Source organism: Nicotiana tomentosiformis, chromosome 11 (assembly GCF_000390325.3).
Source record: "Nicotiana tomentosiformis chromosome 11, ASM39032v3, whole genome shotgun sequence".
In the NCBI taxonomy this organism is placed as follows: domain Eukaryota; kingdom Viridiplantae; phylum Streptophyta; class Magnoliopsida; order Solanales; family Solanaceae; genus Nicotiana; species Nicotiana tomentosiformis.
The window spans coordinates 104001945-104017014 of NC_090822.1; the positions used below are offsets into that span (position 1 = coordinate 104001945).

General features: G+C 38.8%; 1 protein-coding gene across 4 annotated transcripts; it reads right to left on the bottom strand.

The window, feature by feature from the left end:
* Positions 1-469: 469 nt before the first annotated feature.
* Positions 470-6594, bottom strand: LOC104093734 (protein ADP-ribosyltransferase PARP3-like). 4 transcript variants are annotated; one of them, XM_009599533.4, is made up of 18 exons: positions 6478-6594; positions 5110-5399; positions 4088-4283; positions 3885-3998; positions 3759-3816; positions 3609-3678; positions 3356-3530; positions 3121-3254; positions 2801-3038; positions 2587-2714; positions 2436-2512; positions 2200-2360; positions 1888-2097; positions 1679-1781; positions 1475-1557; positions 1231-1374; positions 963-1145; positions 470-866 (listed from the first exon to the last, which is right to left on the bottom strand). In XM_009599533.4, the coding sequence occupies exons 1-18, from the start codon at positions 6577-6579 to the stop codon at positions 789-791; spliced, it is 2544 nt and encodes an 847-aa protein (XP_009597828.1). In that variant the 5' UTR covers positions 6580-6594; the 3' UTR covers positions 470-788. The 4 variants fall into 4 exon arrangements, with proteins under 4 accessions (XP_009597828.1, XP_009597829.1, XP_070044457.1 ...); XM_009599534.4 differs by lacking the exon at positions 6478-6594 and adding an exon at positions 6231-6415; XM_070188356.1 differs by lacking the exon at positions 6478-6594 and adding an exon at positions 5956-6166.
* Positions 6595-15070: the final 8476 nt, after the last annotated feature.

Here is a 15070-nt window from a genome sequence, read left to right on the forward strand (position 1 = left end):
GGAACTATTGGATTTTGTTGAAGAATGAGTAAAAAAATTAATTGGCAGTCATGAAACTGTAATTTGATTGAGTAATGCAATAACTGGTGAACTTAAGCACAATGTAATTTAAAAGACTACTATCTTGATTTGTGAGTAGTAATGTATTGCATCTTTGATCAGGGAAAGATGGTTGTTTTTGTGATTCATTCGGTCGTAATATTTCCCGAACCCGAATACTAAATTTTTTAAGGCTGCAGAAAGCTGCAAAGCAGACGATTGGATTGGAAAGCTAGGAACGACTATATGCCCTTTCAAGGTAATATGCATTCAGTTTGCTTTCCCAGAGATGGTAGATTGGAATGAATACTAAATTAGTTCAGCAACGGCTTAGTCATAAACCTTGCATCACCAAAAATGCAGCTTATTCTTCTTCTAAGTAAGACCAAGAACAACAACAAATAACATTACTAATTGAAGAAAACCAAAGTGGAGTATGAAAAGAGAGAAAATAGTATTCAATCCATAGACCAGTACTAAAAAGGTTCTGGAGGCAGCTGTTGGAATATACACGCATCAAAAAAGGGATCAAGAACCACAACCACAGAGACAAACTTTCAACCATATAAAAGTTCAAGATTCAACACCACCACCACAGAAACAAAACTTTGCGCCCAACCATTTAACAAAGCCACTTCCATCCGACGCCGAAAAAGTACTTAAATACTACAAAATCCCATAAAAAGCCTGATAAGAGAATAGGCAAAATGTTCATGTACAGCCCTTCTCTGGTCTTTCACTTTTTTCGTTTATACCTCGGGCTCAACCGTCTCATACTCTACGTCCTGTTCCTCGAATTTCACAGCCACCAAGAACCTTATGCTTACCTATCAAAATAAGAATACATTGACAAGGTCAGTAACACCATGTAAAATCTTCAGCACAAGAACCATTCTTTCTTTTATCAAATCATTTGTAAGTACCTGCTGTGGATCATATACAGCATACTCATTATACTCAAGGGGGCTGTCCTTGTACTCCGATGGAATCAACTTGCCACAAGGTACTTTAATGTCATCCTTCCACACGAAATGTTCCGACTCATCAGTTTTCTTCTTGCCGAGCCCTTTGGCTCCAATCTTCTTCTCCTCCAGGGATTTAGTATCCTGCATTAGTGCAAATTGGACATTTAATCCAAACACTAATTTTATAACATCTGCAGATCTTAAGATCAATTTTCTCATATACTACCTCAGGTGGACTTGAGAACTCTTGTATTTCTTCTCCCAGTGAAGCGACAGCCAAAACCAAGAAACCTTCTGGCCTATCTACAGCTGTGTAACCATATCTCGCTGCTTCTGCTGCAGCATCTGAGCATACAATAGCTCTTCCAAACTGCAAACCATAAATGCCAATGAATGTGTCTATTACCTAAACAAACAACTTAGAAAATAACATGATGCTTTCTTTTGGAAAGTGTGTTTGCCCTATATACCATATATCCTGGTGCAGGAAGTGCACAAGTTGCTGGCAAGAACCCCATCTGCAAGTGCCTCGATAGATTTGAACTCCTTGTCCCTGTTAGCAAAAGTAATTACTTGTTATTTTAAGGTTAATCCATTCACTCAGTCTTGATTAGTATTCCCTAACAGGCAGAAATAGTCAACAGCTAACAAGATTGGATCATGCAATTACTTACCACACCATAGCAGAACCTTGTTCGGCAACTTCTTGATGTCATCAAGAGAGGGGCATGCACTTACTTCAACAGCGAAGATGTTGTCAACCGATACACCATAGCTCTAAAGAAACACAGATAACTCCAACTCAGATCAAAGCTTATATATTCATGATAAATCGGATGTCCCAAAAGGATAATCTCTTAGAAGCCGATAGAAACTATCTTACAGTGTCTCCAACTGTGACAGGTTCATAAGTTTTCTCGAGGTACTTCACTATCATTTTGTAATCATCTGTCTCTTTCTCTAGCGGTGAAACAGAACAACCTAACTTCACATAACGGTCAAAGAGAGGATCGTCTAACGTTGAGCCTGACATATCTCCTATAAGGCGGGAGGCAGTATTGATATCTCGAATAGCCTCATAAGAAGAAGCAGCCTTGAATTTGCATAACACAAGAGGAACACATGAATATATTTTCAACTGAAGGATCTAAGAAAGAGACTCAAACCTGTGAACAAAAAATAATATGCAATTTACATGGTCTGCAAGTTCTCCAAAGTCTTTAAATGACAAGGGCCTCGTAGTTGGCAGGAGAGTAAACCATCTTTGGCTGAAATCAGCCCAACTGGCCTCCTCTTGTTTCCCTGTCTCCTTCGAAGATTTCAATTTATCCACAAAATACAGGAGGATTTCCTCACCTGCGCAGTTAAAAAGTAAATTTCGCGAATGCCCGATCTCCAACAGAGAATGCACCAAAGGAAAGAAAGACGTACATCTTTTTAAATGAAAATCAGTAAGCATTCCAACAGGAACTTCAGGTGAATCATACCCCATTTCCATTAAAGCATACCTTCATTCGACAGACAATAGTCACTTTTTGTGCACATGTAAACAAATTAGAAAGATAGCCGTGAAGAGACTCACCGGTATATCTCCTGGCTGCAAAGTACTTTCATAAAATTTGCTACCTTTGGATCAAGCTTACAATGTGCAGCAGCAACCCCTAGTTGCCTAAGTCCAAGCCCTCCGTGCCTTACTTCAACACCGTCATCCTACAAATTCACGACGTCTTATGTTAATCTAGGTAAAGGAAACAAACCAAACATAATTGATACCACAAAATGACAAGAGCACGCACAATATCAATAGGGAAGAACTTCAAATGTTTCTTCTGAATCTTCTTTTCTCTTTCCCAGGGTTCAAATTCATTTCCTGTCAGTTCTTCAAAGAGCTTTGCAAATTCCTTAATAGCATCATTCAAGTTTTCCCATTCCTCTAGCTTGTCATCTGCTCTGAGGCTATCACCTATTTTGCCCTTTTTGTAATAAAGGTGCAAACGGTTCTCTCGTGCCATAATAAGTTGCATAATGCAGAAGCTGCACCATTTTAAACGATCAATTCGTTACTAAGTGCAAATTACCAAAAACTATAACAAATACAACAGCTCTCGAGCAGTACTCATTCATATCCCTCCCTTGATCACAAACAGTCAAAACGCAATTGTACAGTACGCCATCTTTCTCCAAAATTGTTCCACCTTCATCCTGCAGCTTAGTGTCTTTATGTACACCTCTCTTTCCAAACACTTTAAGCTACAACCAAGACAAGGCACTTCTCAATATAAAGCCAAGTTTGGAAGATGAGTAGAATCCCAATCTAAAATTTAAAAAAGACAATTAGACGAAAGCCAAACCTCAGCTGCAACAGTTTCGAGTGCAACTACACTGGAATCTTGCTTGTCTAGCGCAATACCTTTACCATATACTGCAATATCACTGGCAACATCATACGCATCTAATGCTAGAGCTTCTTTTTTCTCGATGCTATCTGCCAACCAAGCCTCTCTCACAACTGGGATACTCCTCTCCCTGAAGAACAATACCTCCACGTCAAGATATAATTGCTATATTAGTCTAATTCATGCAGAGTTCTTTAAATGTACGTACACTGCTTCAGCTACTTTAGATGAGCCACCACGGTCTCGCTCTGTCGGAGAAACTACGAGGCATGTTGCCCCTGCCCAAAGGAACCCTTTTAGTTTTTAGGGGTTCAATTAAATCCTAGCATTTAATTCATAATAAGATATGGACAATTACCAATAACAGAATTAGCCACTTTTCCTCCATTCTTCTCAATCTTTGTCTTCCAATATTGCTGTAGAGAGTAGTTTTTAGTAACTATACCAAATGATAATCTGATTCACCAAATAACATATTACATACATGGGTTCGAGAAAGACGGCCTGAAAGAGTAATCATCATTCCTGCAAATGGTTTGTCCTGTCCTGTAATTTCCCGCTTCAGGCGACTCTTGGGATCTCTATGTTTCTCGATCAGCTAGGAGATTATAATATGCACAAATTGTTAATTTGGCCAACATCCCGGAGTATACAACAAGTTATGTAAAGAAGAGTTTGGCTCATTACATCAGAGACTCGAGTTTTTCCAACAGATTCAGGTATATTTAGAGGCTCTTCTCTTCTTGGTGGGTCCCTAGTGCTGTAAACACAACTAGACCACTCGCTATATGCTCCCTGGCACTGATAACCATCGCCAGAAAACTCCAACGTGCCGCCACAAACTGGACAAGGGTCGAGAGGACCATAAAACAGTATGTCTTGGCTGTACAGAAAGAGCAACATGAGGAATGTACAATGATTAAATACGGCAACAGCAACAACTGGACTAGTAGAGTGTGGGAAATGTTTAAACGAGTGTCAAAAAAGAATATAACTTTTACCCACTAACAGAGTTGAGAAATTTGAACTGTATATCAGGTCACTTAAATAAAATAAAAAATCCTATATTACAGGTAATATTCTGTAACAATCATTAGTTTGGCAAACAAACATATGGTAACTAACCTATGGTTACAGGTAAAAAACAACATTGATATGTTAGTTCACTTAAAATCTTATTATAGGTAAGAAGTAATACTCCTCCCACTTTTAGGAGACACACTTCCCATATATTAGTACATTAATTAACACCATTTAAAAAAGAATGACGTCATTTTTATATTTAAAAATAATTTAACTTCAAAGTTCTCATTTTACCCATTTCACCTTTATGCCCACACACATATTATGGCCCTACAAAATACTACTACAAGTTTCATGAGTCTTAAAACTCCAAGTCAAATCAGCAAATCACAAAATTGAAACGGAGGGAGTATTCTGCAACAAGCATGATTTAGTACTAACCTGTACTAACCTTTTATAACAGATAAAACTACTAAACCGACAGTGTCGGTTCACTTAAAATCTTATTACAGGTAAGAAGCAATATTCTGTCACAAGCGTGGTCAGTACTAACCTTTTATAACAACTAAACCTAAAATGATAGTGTAAAACTAAACTAATAGCGTAGAAGATTTTTTACACAATTATATAAAACTTAAATCCAAAAAAGGAATAAAAAAGATTTAGGAGCAGATCATTTGACAAACCATCTAGGAACAACAGCATCGTCAGAGACGGAAGCATCCCGGCCATTGGCTTCGAGAATTTCACGCATTTGTTTGATGGAGAGATGTTCGCTTGTAGCCTTACAAAACTTCTCAAATTCTGCTGCAATATCGGCGGCATTCGATTTTCCATTGGCCTGCTCATTGTCGCCTTCCGTTTTCGGCTTTTTGGGCGACTGCCCCGATTCTTGGCTCTTGCTTTCTGCCTTCTGCTTTCTTGTCACCTTCTTCTCCTCATCACTTGCATGAGGGTGACCCCTTTTCTCATGAACCTTCATATGCAAATATCCTTCGAAACTTAAAAACATTATAGACCTCTCACCATGTTCTCCTATACACTTTATACTTTCGTTTATCATTTTTGTACCTCATCTGATATAGCAGGTAACTTGCTTATTATTACCTAGGGTAATTATCTCACTGTTAAAAACAGGGGCGGATCTAGTGCAAACCGTATAATTGTACAAATTCTTAGTTTAGAACCCGTAACATAAAAAATGCTAGAATTGCTAGAATTTCCCGAACTCGGTAACTTTAAATCCTAGCTCCAGACTCCGGGTAAAAACTATTTCAGTTTTAATTAAGAGTAGTCATTGCTAAAACGTATCCCCTCTTTTTAGTTGGTGAAACTTTAATAGCCCATTGTTTATTTTCACTAAGAAAACCGAAATAAAAGCAGTTAGAACTGGCCATAAAAGAGTCACCCCTTAAGGAGCAATAATAGACACATAATTGAAAACTGCTATACTCATATACTAGCCTGAAACAGACTAACATAGTAATTTCCCAGCTCACATTCTGAGTATAACTAAAAGCAGAACCACTTGCCTGATATGACTCGCCCAAATCGCCGTTTCAAAATATCAACTGAAAACCCAAACGTTCTCAGATATTTCTTCAATGAAGTACTGTCTTAGGAAAGTACTTTAAAAAAATACAATACAACTTGCTTGAGATTGAGACACAATAATAGTAATAGTTGTTATACAAGAGTAAAGCTTTTTGATGAATTTTTGTCAACTTTAATGAACATGCAACCTACATGACTCAAAGAGAGCACTTCAAATCGTTTAAAAAGGGAAAAAAGAGAAGTAGAACAAAACCTTCATTTTCAAGATTTGACTTGGTTACTACTTGAAATTCAGAAGTAAAACTGACTCAGCCTCCGAATGGTGAAGAAAATTCCTGAAACTTATCAATTTCAAAGTTCCTTTATCTTGCAAATGACATCAGAAAATCTAATCTAGAGAATTATCAGAGCCGAAAATTTCAAAGATGTCTCTATTTTTACAGTTACCAAGAATAAGGCTGATGAAGAGAACTGAGACATGCTATAGAACAGACACGTACTTGGAATTTGGTCTGAAATCGCGGTTTGTCTGTCTCACTCTCACATGCAGATAACAAGTGTACTAGGATAACCTCTTTGGTTGACACGACTCTTTGCTGCATAATTTTACAGCTCCACCGCTACTGCATGTATTCTTATTCTGTCTTTGCTTCCAAAAAAGAGTTATACTTATCTTGATCCTAATTTCTTACGAGAAATCATCCATTTGGAATTTGTTTATGCATCTCTATTTTATCTTAAGGGAATCTCCTCCTTTTTCGGCGTCGTTGGTTCATTGTATTGAAATAATTAGTCTCTAAATTAAATCCCCCATTACATACTATTTTATTCGGTTGGTTGCATAACAAAAGATTCATTGTGCAAGTAATGTTGTGCCCGAAGAAAGAGCCTGGAGTAACAGTAAAATGGCTTTCGTGTGTTACGGATTTGAGTACGAATCATAGAAATAATCATAAATATTTATGTTAGGGTAACGTATTTACATCATATCCGTCGGAGTATGACCTTTCTCCGAATCTTAGGTGAACTCAGAATACTTTGTGTATCGACTATTTTTTTAAAAGTAATGTTGTGCTTAACTAGCGAGCATTAAGTTAAGCAAAAATTTATAATTATTTTATTCAAAATACAATATAAATAAAAATACTTATATTAATATTGTGAGATTAATTATTGAAAAAAATGACTGAAATATATATATCTTTGTCTTATTAATCACCTCATAGAAATCTCTTCCTTTTTTTTTGGTTAAGCTGAAAATTTTATTTAATCAAGTGTAAATATGTACAACCACCCGTTCATTGGACTCTAGAATCAGGTCTCACAAAAATAACCTATCCTTCGTAACATTTAAGTTCCATAGTTGGAACTCAGACTATATGCTAACATGGATATCTATTTATCCTATCTAGTATTGCCCTCCATTAACAGTGTCTTTCTCCCATAATGTGCAATTGTAAGACAATTTCTCTAACTCTATCCCTATTCTCTTTCGTTGTATTTTGAAATCTTCTAAGGTTCCTTTCCGTCCATATATGGTAGATTGCTTCTGTGAATGCACTCCCCAATATTTTCCATTGTATGTCCATGCTCCTTGTTTTTGTAGCCATTCGACTTCTTCCAGCCACCTGCCTATTTGTCTATCAGTAACAAACAAGCTTAGCAGATTCTGCCATATAAACTTCGAGTATGGGCACTCGAAGAACAAATGATCATGTGTTTCCTCTTCATCAGTTGTACATAGGACACAAGCCTTGGGCACTAGTACCCCCCCATTTGGTTAATCTATCCATTGTTGCTAATCTCTGGTGAATTGCCATCCACAAAGCGAATTGATGTCGAGGCAGAATGCCTTGTGTCATGAATAATGTCTTCCATGAAACCTTTGGAAATTGTGGTTGGATTGAAGTATATGCTTTGCTGATAGTGTATTTCCTCTGAGCAACATAAGTCTTCAGTTCTTGGATTCCAGCAACTAACCATTTTCTAGCCTCGAAAATCTTCCTCACCAACCAGCTAGCCTGTTTAGGTGTATCCATGTTCTCTAAGTCCTTCTTTATTTATTGATTGTGGATCCACCTGACCCAGAGTTTGTCTTTCTTTTGTGTGAATGCCCACGGAAGTTTGCCTATTGCTGCTTTATTCCATATAATAAAATTGATGATGTTCAGCCCTCCTGCTGCGTTTGGCCTACATATGGTGTCCCATGCAATAGGAGCTTTCTTATCTTCAGTACCTCTATGCCAAAGAAAGTTCCTGCATATTCCTGTAACCATATCGGGCGCCTTCTTTGGGAGAAGAAATAACTGTGCCCAATAAGTTTGCATTTCAAACGACACACTTTTAATTAGTTGGACTCTCCCTGCATATGATAAGAATCTAGCAGTCCAACATCTCACTCTCTCTGCAATTTTGTCTACCAATGGCATACACTGACTGATAGTGAGCTTCTTAGAGGACAATGGCACACCTAAGTATTTGAATGGCAGGGCTCCAGTGGTGAAATGCAATTCTTTCAGTATTTCATCCTTATATTGAGTCGGTACACCTACTACATACAGTGAGCTTTTCTCCATATTTGCTTGCAATCCTGAGACAACAGAAAACTGTTCATCATGAGATTAATAGACACCTTGTCTGCTCGATAACACATCAATAAGTCGTCAGCAAAGCAAATATGTACCACTCCCAACTTTTCACATTTAGGATGATAGTTGAAGTCTGGATTTGATTTAAGCTGTTTCAACGATTTGTTCAAATATTCCATCACCAATACAAAGAGGTAAGGTGACATGGGGTCTCCTTGCCTCAACCCTTTTCTTGCCTGAAACCTAGGTACTAATCCTCCATTAATCAGTAGAGCATAAGTAACTATTCTTACACATTTCATAATGAGATTAACCATTTTATATGGGATCCCAAGTTCTAGCATAAGATCTCTCAAGAAGCTCCATTCAACTGAATCATAGGCCTTTCTAATGTCCACCTTAATCGTGCATCTTGATGATACTGCTTTCTGTGTATATCCTTTGATCAGTTCATGAGCTAGTATTACATTGTCCAAAATGCTTCTCCCTTCTATAAATGCAGACTGGGAAGGCCCCACCAAGTAATCCACAACCATTTTCAGCCTAGCAGTAAGTATCTTAGCTATAATTTTGTACATTGTAGAGCAGCAAGCAATAGGTCTAACTCTTTTAACATAATTTGGATTTGCCACCTTAGGTATGAGCGTGACAGTGGTACAGTTGATCTCTCTTAGTAGTTTCCCTGTTTCAAAGAATTGCATTACTGCTTTTATAACATCTTCACCAATCACTTGCCAGTTTTCTTTAAAAAAATTCAGCTGGATAACCATCCATCCCTGGTGCTTTATCTATTGGCAAGTCTTGCACAACCTTTATAATCTCCTCTCTTGTCACATGCACTAGCATTTGTTGCTGCTGTGCAAGTGATAAGCAAGGGCCATCCCTGACTATGTTAATGTCAATTCCAGGCATCACTGGGGCAGCCTTTCCTAATAGCTTCTTGAAATATTGCATAAACTCCTGTTGAATCTGTACAGGCTCAGTTAATCTCACATTCTGTTCTGTACAAATAGAGATGGCTCTATTTCTTGCTTGTCTAGCCTTCACTTGTGCATGGAAGTATTTAGTATTAGAGTCTCCATGAGTAATCCAGATAGCCCTCGACTTCTACCTTAGGATCTTTTCATGGATAGCATCCCATTTCTCAATTAGCAGCAAATTCTTCTTCTCTTGCTTAATCAGTTATGAGTTTAAGTGATCATCATTCAACTTCTGCTGTATAACCTTTAGGTCCTTGTAACGACCCAAAATCCAACTAATCATGATGGCACCTAACCCATCCCGTTAGGTAAGCCAATTTCCAACTAACTAATTTCAATAATAATTATTAAAGCAATTTAAGCGAATAAGGATCCTGATCTTATACAATCCCCAAGAACTAGTAGTACAAATCATGAGCTTCTAAGAATAGAGTATACAAAGCGGAAATGAAATAAATACATAGTCTGTTTGAATAATACATAAACAGAGCTTTTATAAATCTAAGGCTACCCTGAACAAGAGGCAGCTACAACAGGAACGCAGGTACATCTTTAAATCCCGCAACCATCGAGCACGGCAACAACAGTAGCCAACATCTGCACGCAATGTGCAGAAGTGTAGTATCAGTACAACCGACCCCATGTACTGAGTAAGTAACAAACCTAGCCGTAGATTGAAAGTAGTGACGAGCTTCCACCAAGGTCGGGTCCAAAACCAATAGTCCACAACAATCCATAACAACATAATGCAAATAATACCAGAATTAACTCAGGGATAAAATACTCAGCCAAATAATGATTTCAAAAAAAAAAAAATAGTTCTTTCTTTCAAATACATCAGTGAAAACCCAAATCGTTTGTCGAATTTGCCAATAATTTGAATTATTTGAAAACAATAAATTTCTCCAAAAATGTTCTCAATAATAAAGAATATGTTTCATTTTCATTCCGGATATCCCGTGTAAAACAAATGCATCACTATGTCCATCTGTCAAAAATATGTGAGAAATCATGAATGATGTGATGTTGTATAGCATGAGGAAAAATACATCTCTATGCTTGTATGTCATGTGTGCATGCCAATGCGATGCAATTCAGTGATAAAATCATAAATAGCCTCTCGGGAAGAACATCACTCATATGCAGCCCCTCGGGCAAACCTCATAGTCACTCTTGCCACTCGGGCATACCTCACAATCACTCTTGCCACTCGGGCATACCTCACAATCACTCTTGCCACTCGGGCATACCTCACAATCACTTATGCCTCCCAGTCACTCAGCACTCGGCACTCGCACTCAGTAGGTACCTGCTCTCACTGGGGGTGTGTACACACTCCGGAGGGGCTCCTTCAGCCCAAGCGCTATAATCTGCACGGACAACTCACGTGCTATAATAATAAAGTATGCTGCATGCGGGCAGCCCCGATCCACACTCATCCTCAGAATCAGGCCCTCGGTCGATATCAAAACATGATGCGGTGTGCAGCCCGATACCATAAATATGCAACATGTTGCGGCGTGCATCCCGATCCCATAAATATCCTCACAAATCAGGCCCTCGGCCTCACTCAGTCATATACCTCTCAAGCCACTCGGGCATTTCAGTAAAACAGGGCGTTCAGCCCAAAATATTTATATGCATCAAAATAGAGTTATAAAACTGAGTTATGATATGCAATGAAATGAATATGACTGAGTATGAATTTTCAATTTAAAACAAATAATTCACAGCAATATGACCTCTGTGGGTCCCAATAAAACTGGCACATAGCCTCAATCATAATTTTTAATATGCTTTTCAGCTTAATTTCTCTAAATCATAAAACGCATGAGTCCCAATAATACTGGCACACAGCCTCAATCATGATTTTTAATATACTTTTCAGCTAAATTTCTCTAACTCATAAAATGCATGGAAAATGCCAAGATCATTTAACTACAAAATTCCACAGAAACAATTATGTCACAATTTTTATAGTGCACGTCCACACGCCCGTCACATAGCATGTGCGTCACCTCCCAACAATTCACGAAATACATATATTCAAGGTTGATACCCTCAACTCCAAAATTAGAAGAGTTACTTACCTCGAACAAGCCGAATCCAATGTCGAGCAAGCTAAACAATGCTCCAAAAATCCCATTATGCGCGTATCAACTCGCGAACGGCTCAAATCTACCACAATTAATTTGATTCAGTCCACACAATTTATAGGAATTAATTCTATATCAAAATACTAATATTTTTCACAAAATTCGAAATTACGCCCCAAAAATCACCCGTGGGGCCCACGTTTCGAAATCCGACAAACTCACAAAATACGACAACCCATCCAATTACAAGTTCAACCATACTAATTCCACTCAAATCTGACTCCAAATCGGTATTCAAACTTGAAAATTTTGGTTTGTGACATTATAGAAATTTCCTTCTATTTCTCTTGAAGATTCAATAATCTTACACAAAAAATAAAGATTAATTCATGGAATATAATCACAAGGGAGTTAAGAACACTTATCCCAAGTTGTGTGAAAAATTTCCTCTCCAAAATCGCCCAAACCGAGCTCCAAAATGTCCAAAATGAGAAAACAATCTCGGAACCCTCGTTTTAAACACTGCCCAGGCATTTCCGCACCTACGGTGCCTGGGCTCTCACCTGCGCATCCGCATTTGCGGACAAAAATGCGCGCCTGCGAAAAATAGCCGGCCCTCTAAAATCTCGCATCTGCAGCGCTATTCTCGCATATGCGGGCTTCGCAGATGCGCATTCCCCTCTGCACCTGCGGTCGCCTCATGTCAGGCCCAGTCTGCATCTAGGCCAACGCCTTCGCACCTGCGGCCTCGCAGATGCGGCAAATTCCTCGCACCTGCGAGCAATGCCCAGTCCCAGTCTTGGCCGCTTCTGCGACTTATTCCACGCACATGCGGCTTCGCACCTGCGATCAAAATCTTTGCAGGTGCAATTACACCAGTAGGCAGCAGTTCTAGCATTTCCTTAAGTCCAAATTTGATCCGTTAACCGTCCGAAACTCACTCGAGGCCCCCCAGACCTCAACCAATGGTATCAACAAGCCCCATAACATAACACGTACCTACTCGAGGCCTCAAATCACACCTAACAACATCGAAACGACGAGTTACTCCTCAATTCAAAATCAACAAACTTTGAACTTTCAAATTCTACATCTTGTGCCGAAACACATCAAATCAATCCGGAATGACTTCAAATTTTGCGCACAAGTCACATTTCACATTACGGACCTATTCCAATTTCCAGAATCGGATTCCGACCTCGATATCAAAAAGTCAAACCCTCGGTCAAACTTCCCAAAAATTCAACTTTCGGCAATTCAAGCCAAATTCCACTACGGACCTCCAAATAATTTTTCGGACACGCTCCTAAGTCCAAAATCACCATACGGAGCTATTGGAATCATCAAAATTCGAATCCTAGGCCGTTTACACATAAGTCTGCATCCGGTCACTATTTTAACTTAAGTTTTAAACCTTGAAACTAAGTGCTCCAATTTATTCCAAAATCTCACTGGGCCCGAACCAATTACCCCCGGCAATTCACACAACAACTATAAAGTACAATTTGAGAAGTAAATGGGGAAACAGGGTTGTAATACTCAAAACGACCGGTCGGGTCGTTACATTCTCCCCCACTTAAACATACGTTCGTCCTCGAATATGCCAAGAGTTGTTTCCAAGCCATCAAATCACTGTTCCATCTTACCACACACGTACCCGGGGGTGAACCCACGTCACCCTATCCCACATAAGGCTTGACTACACAATGCAACTGAAATTCATTAATTTAACCTTAGCCCATAAACCTTGGAGTTTAATTTCCAACCTTTAAAATTTCTTTCAAGACACAAATCTTACATTTACACACTGTATAAGCCTGAACAAGCTGTATCATGCTATAGCCATAACCCCAGATATAATCACATTGCATACTACACAACTCGCATGCTCGTAGCACCATTCCTGATCGCAATGACTACTCCAAAACCAACCGCATACTAGTATTAAACTCATATCGAACCAAACCTCATCCCAAAACCTTCGTACACTGTTGATGATAAAAGAAACACTCAGAATCTCGTAACCCCTTATCCGACCAATAAGTCATGGAGATCTCTCACCCCAACCGGAACCATAATCACTTTCTGAGCCGACTTTTAATATTATACTCCCGAATATACCGAAATTAAACCTGATAGTACCCATTCCATGTCTAATGACCTGATATTACTAAACACATTGTTCCATAGACATGCCTCACCAATATAACTCAAAGCCACAACTCGTGCCATCCGCGCACTTATACGCAACAATTCAAATGTACCCAGTCATGAAAAATGACTCAAATGAGAGAACTGCCCCGCCAGATTAACAAGTACCTCCACAACGAAACGCTGAAAATTCATCATACACCGTAGAACCATCACCCGATCATAACACAAGGTTCATACCTTAACATAACTCCGCTGCAATGCGTGACCCCATTCAAGCGTTGGTCCATAATATATACCTCGAGCCACCCCGCTCAAAATCAATAACCACAGAGAGGCAAATGACAAAAATACCACACAAAACCTGAAAGGACATAACCATTACGCTATCGATCATGCAATACCCAAGTACTCATCACACTCAAATTCCGCTATAAAGCTCAACTAGAACCGCACCATCTGTGCACATAACCAATGAATCACAACTCTTCGTGGCATAAAGGAGTAACTGACAGATCATTTGAGAACACGAATAAGTTCAACATCAATCGAATGACATATCCCTCAATAATAGCAGTATGGAGCCAACTATTCCGGCTCGGTGTAGAATACACATCTTAATTGGGCATGCCTATGGACCCCCAAATCAACTCGGGTTACCCACAAATAGAAAAAACAATCCTTCCGAAAATCCATAATGACTGAATCATAACATATTTTATCATTTGGCTAGCTCCGGCCACAACTTCACAGTCCACAACCATGAAACAATCTGCTCCTAGGAACTCCCAATCTCCAAATTCATAGAACACGCGAATCACCATATTTGATTCCATCTCCACCTCCCGAATGCCTAATACTTCTCTCATACACGATCATCCCACGAGAAATACTTTGAAAGTTCTTCCGTACCACTTGACAAAATTTGAATATCAACAGTCTATTAACCATGTGAGTACCGCAATACTAATTTATACATCCGTAAGTCAAAATACAATGCGCCTTCTGAAGTCTGACCCTTTCTCATACAACATCAAGTAATAATAGTATTCATCTAGTTATTTGAAACCGTCCATGTTGTCCAACATTCGTTACCTTCTCTTCAAGACTGTACTGCTACCTTGTACATGAAAAATCTAGCTTTCATACAACACATAACATCTATCTTGTCATCATATGAAGAGCACAAGAATCTTATTATCAACTTTGAGTCACCAATAATTTATATATCATTTTAGTTAGAAACCTTTCTCTTGCTTCTTTCCAGGAGGAAATCAC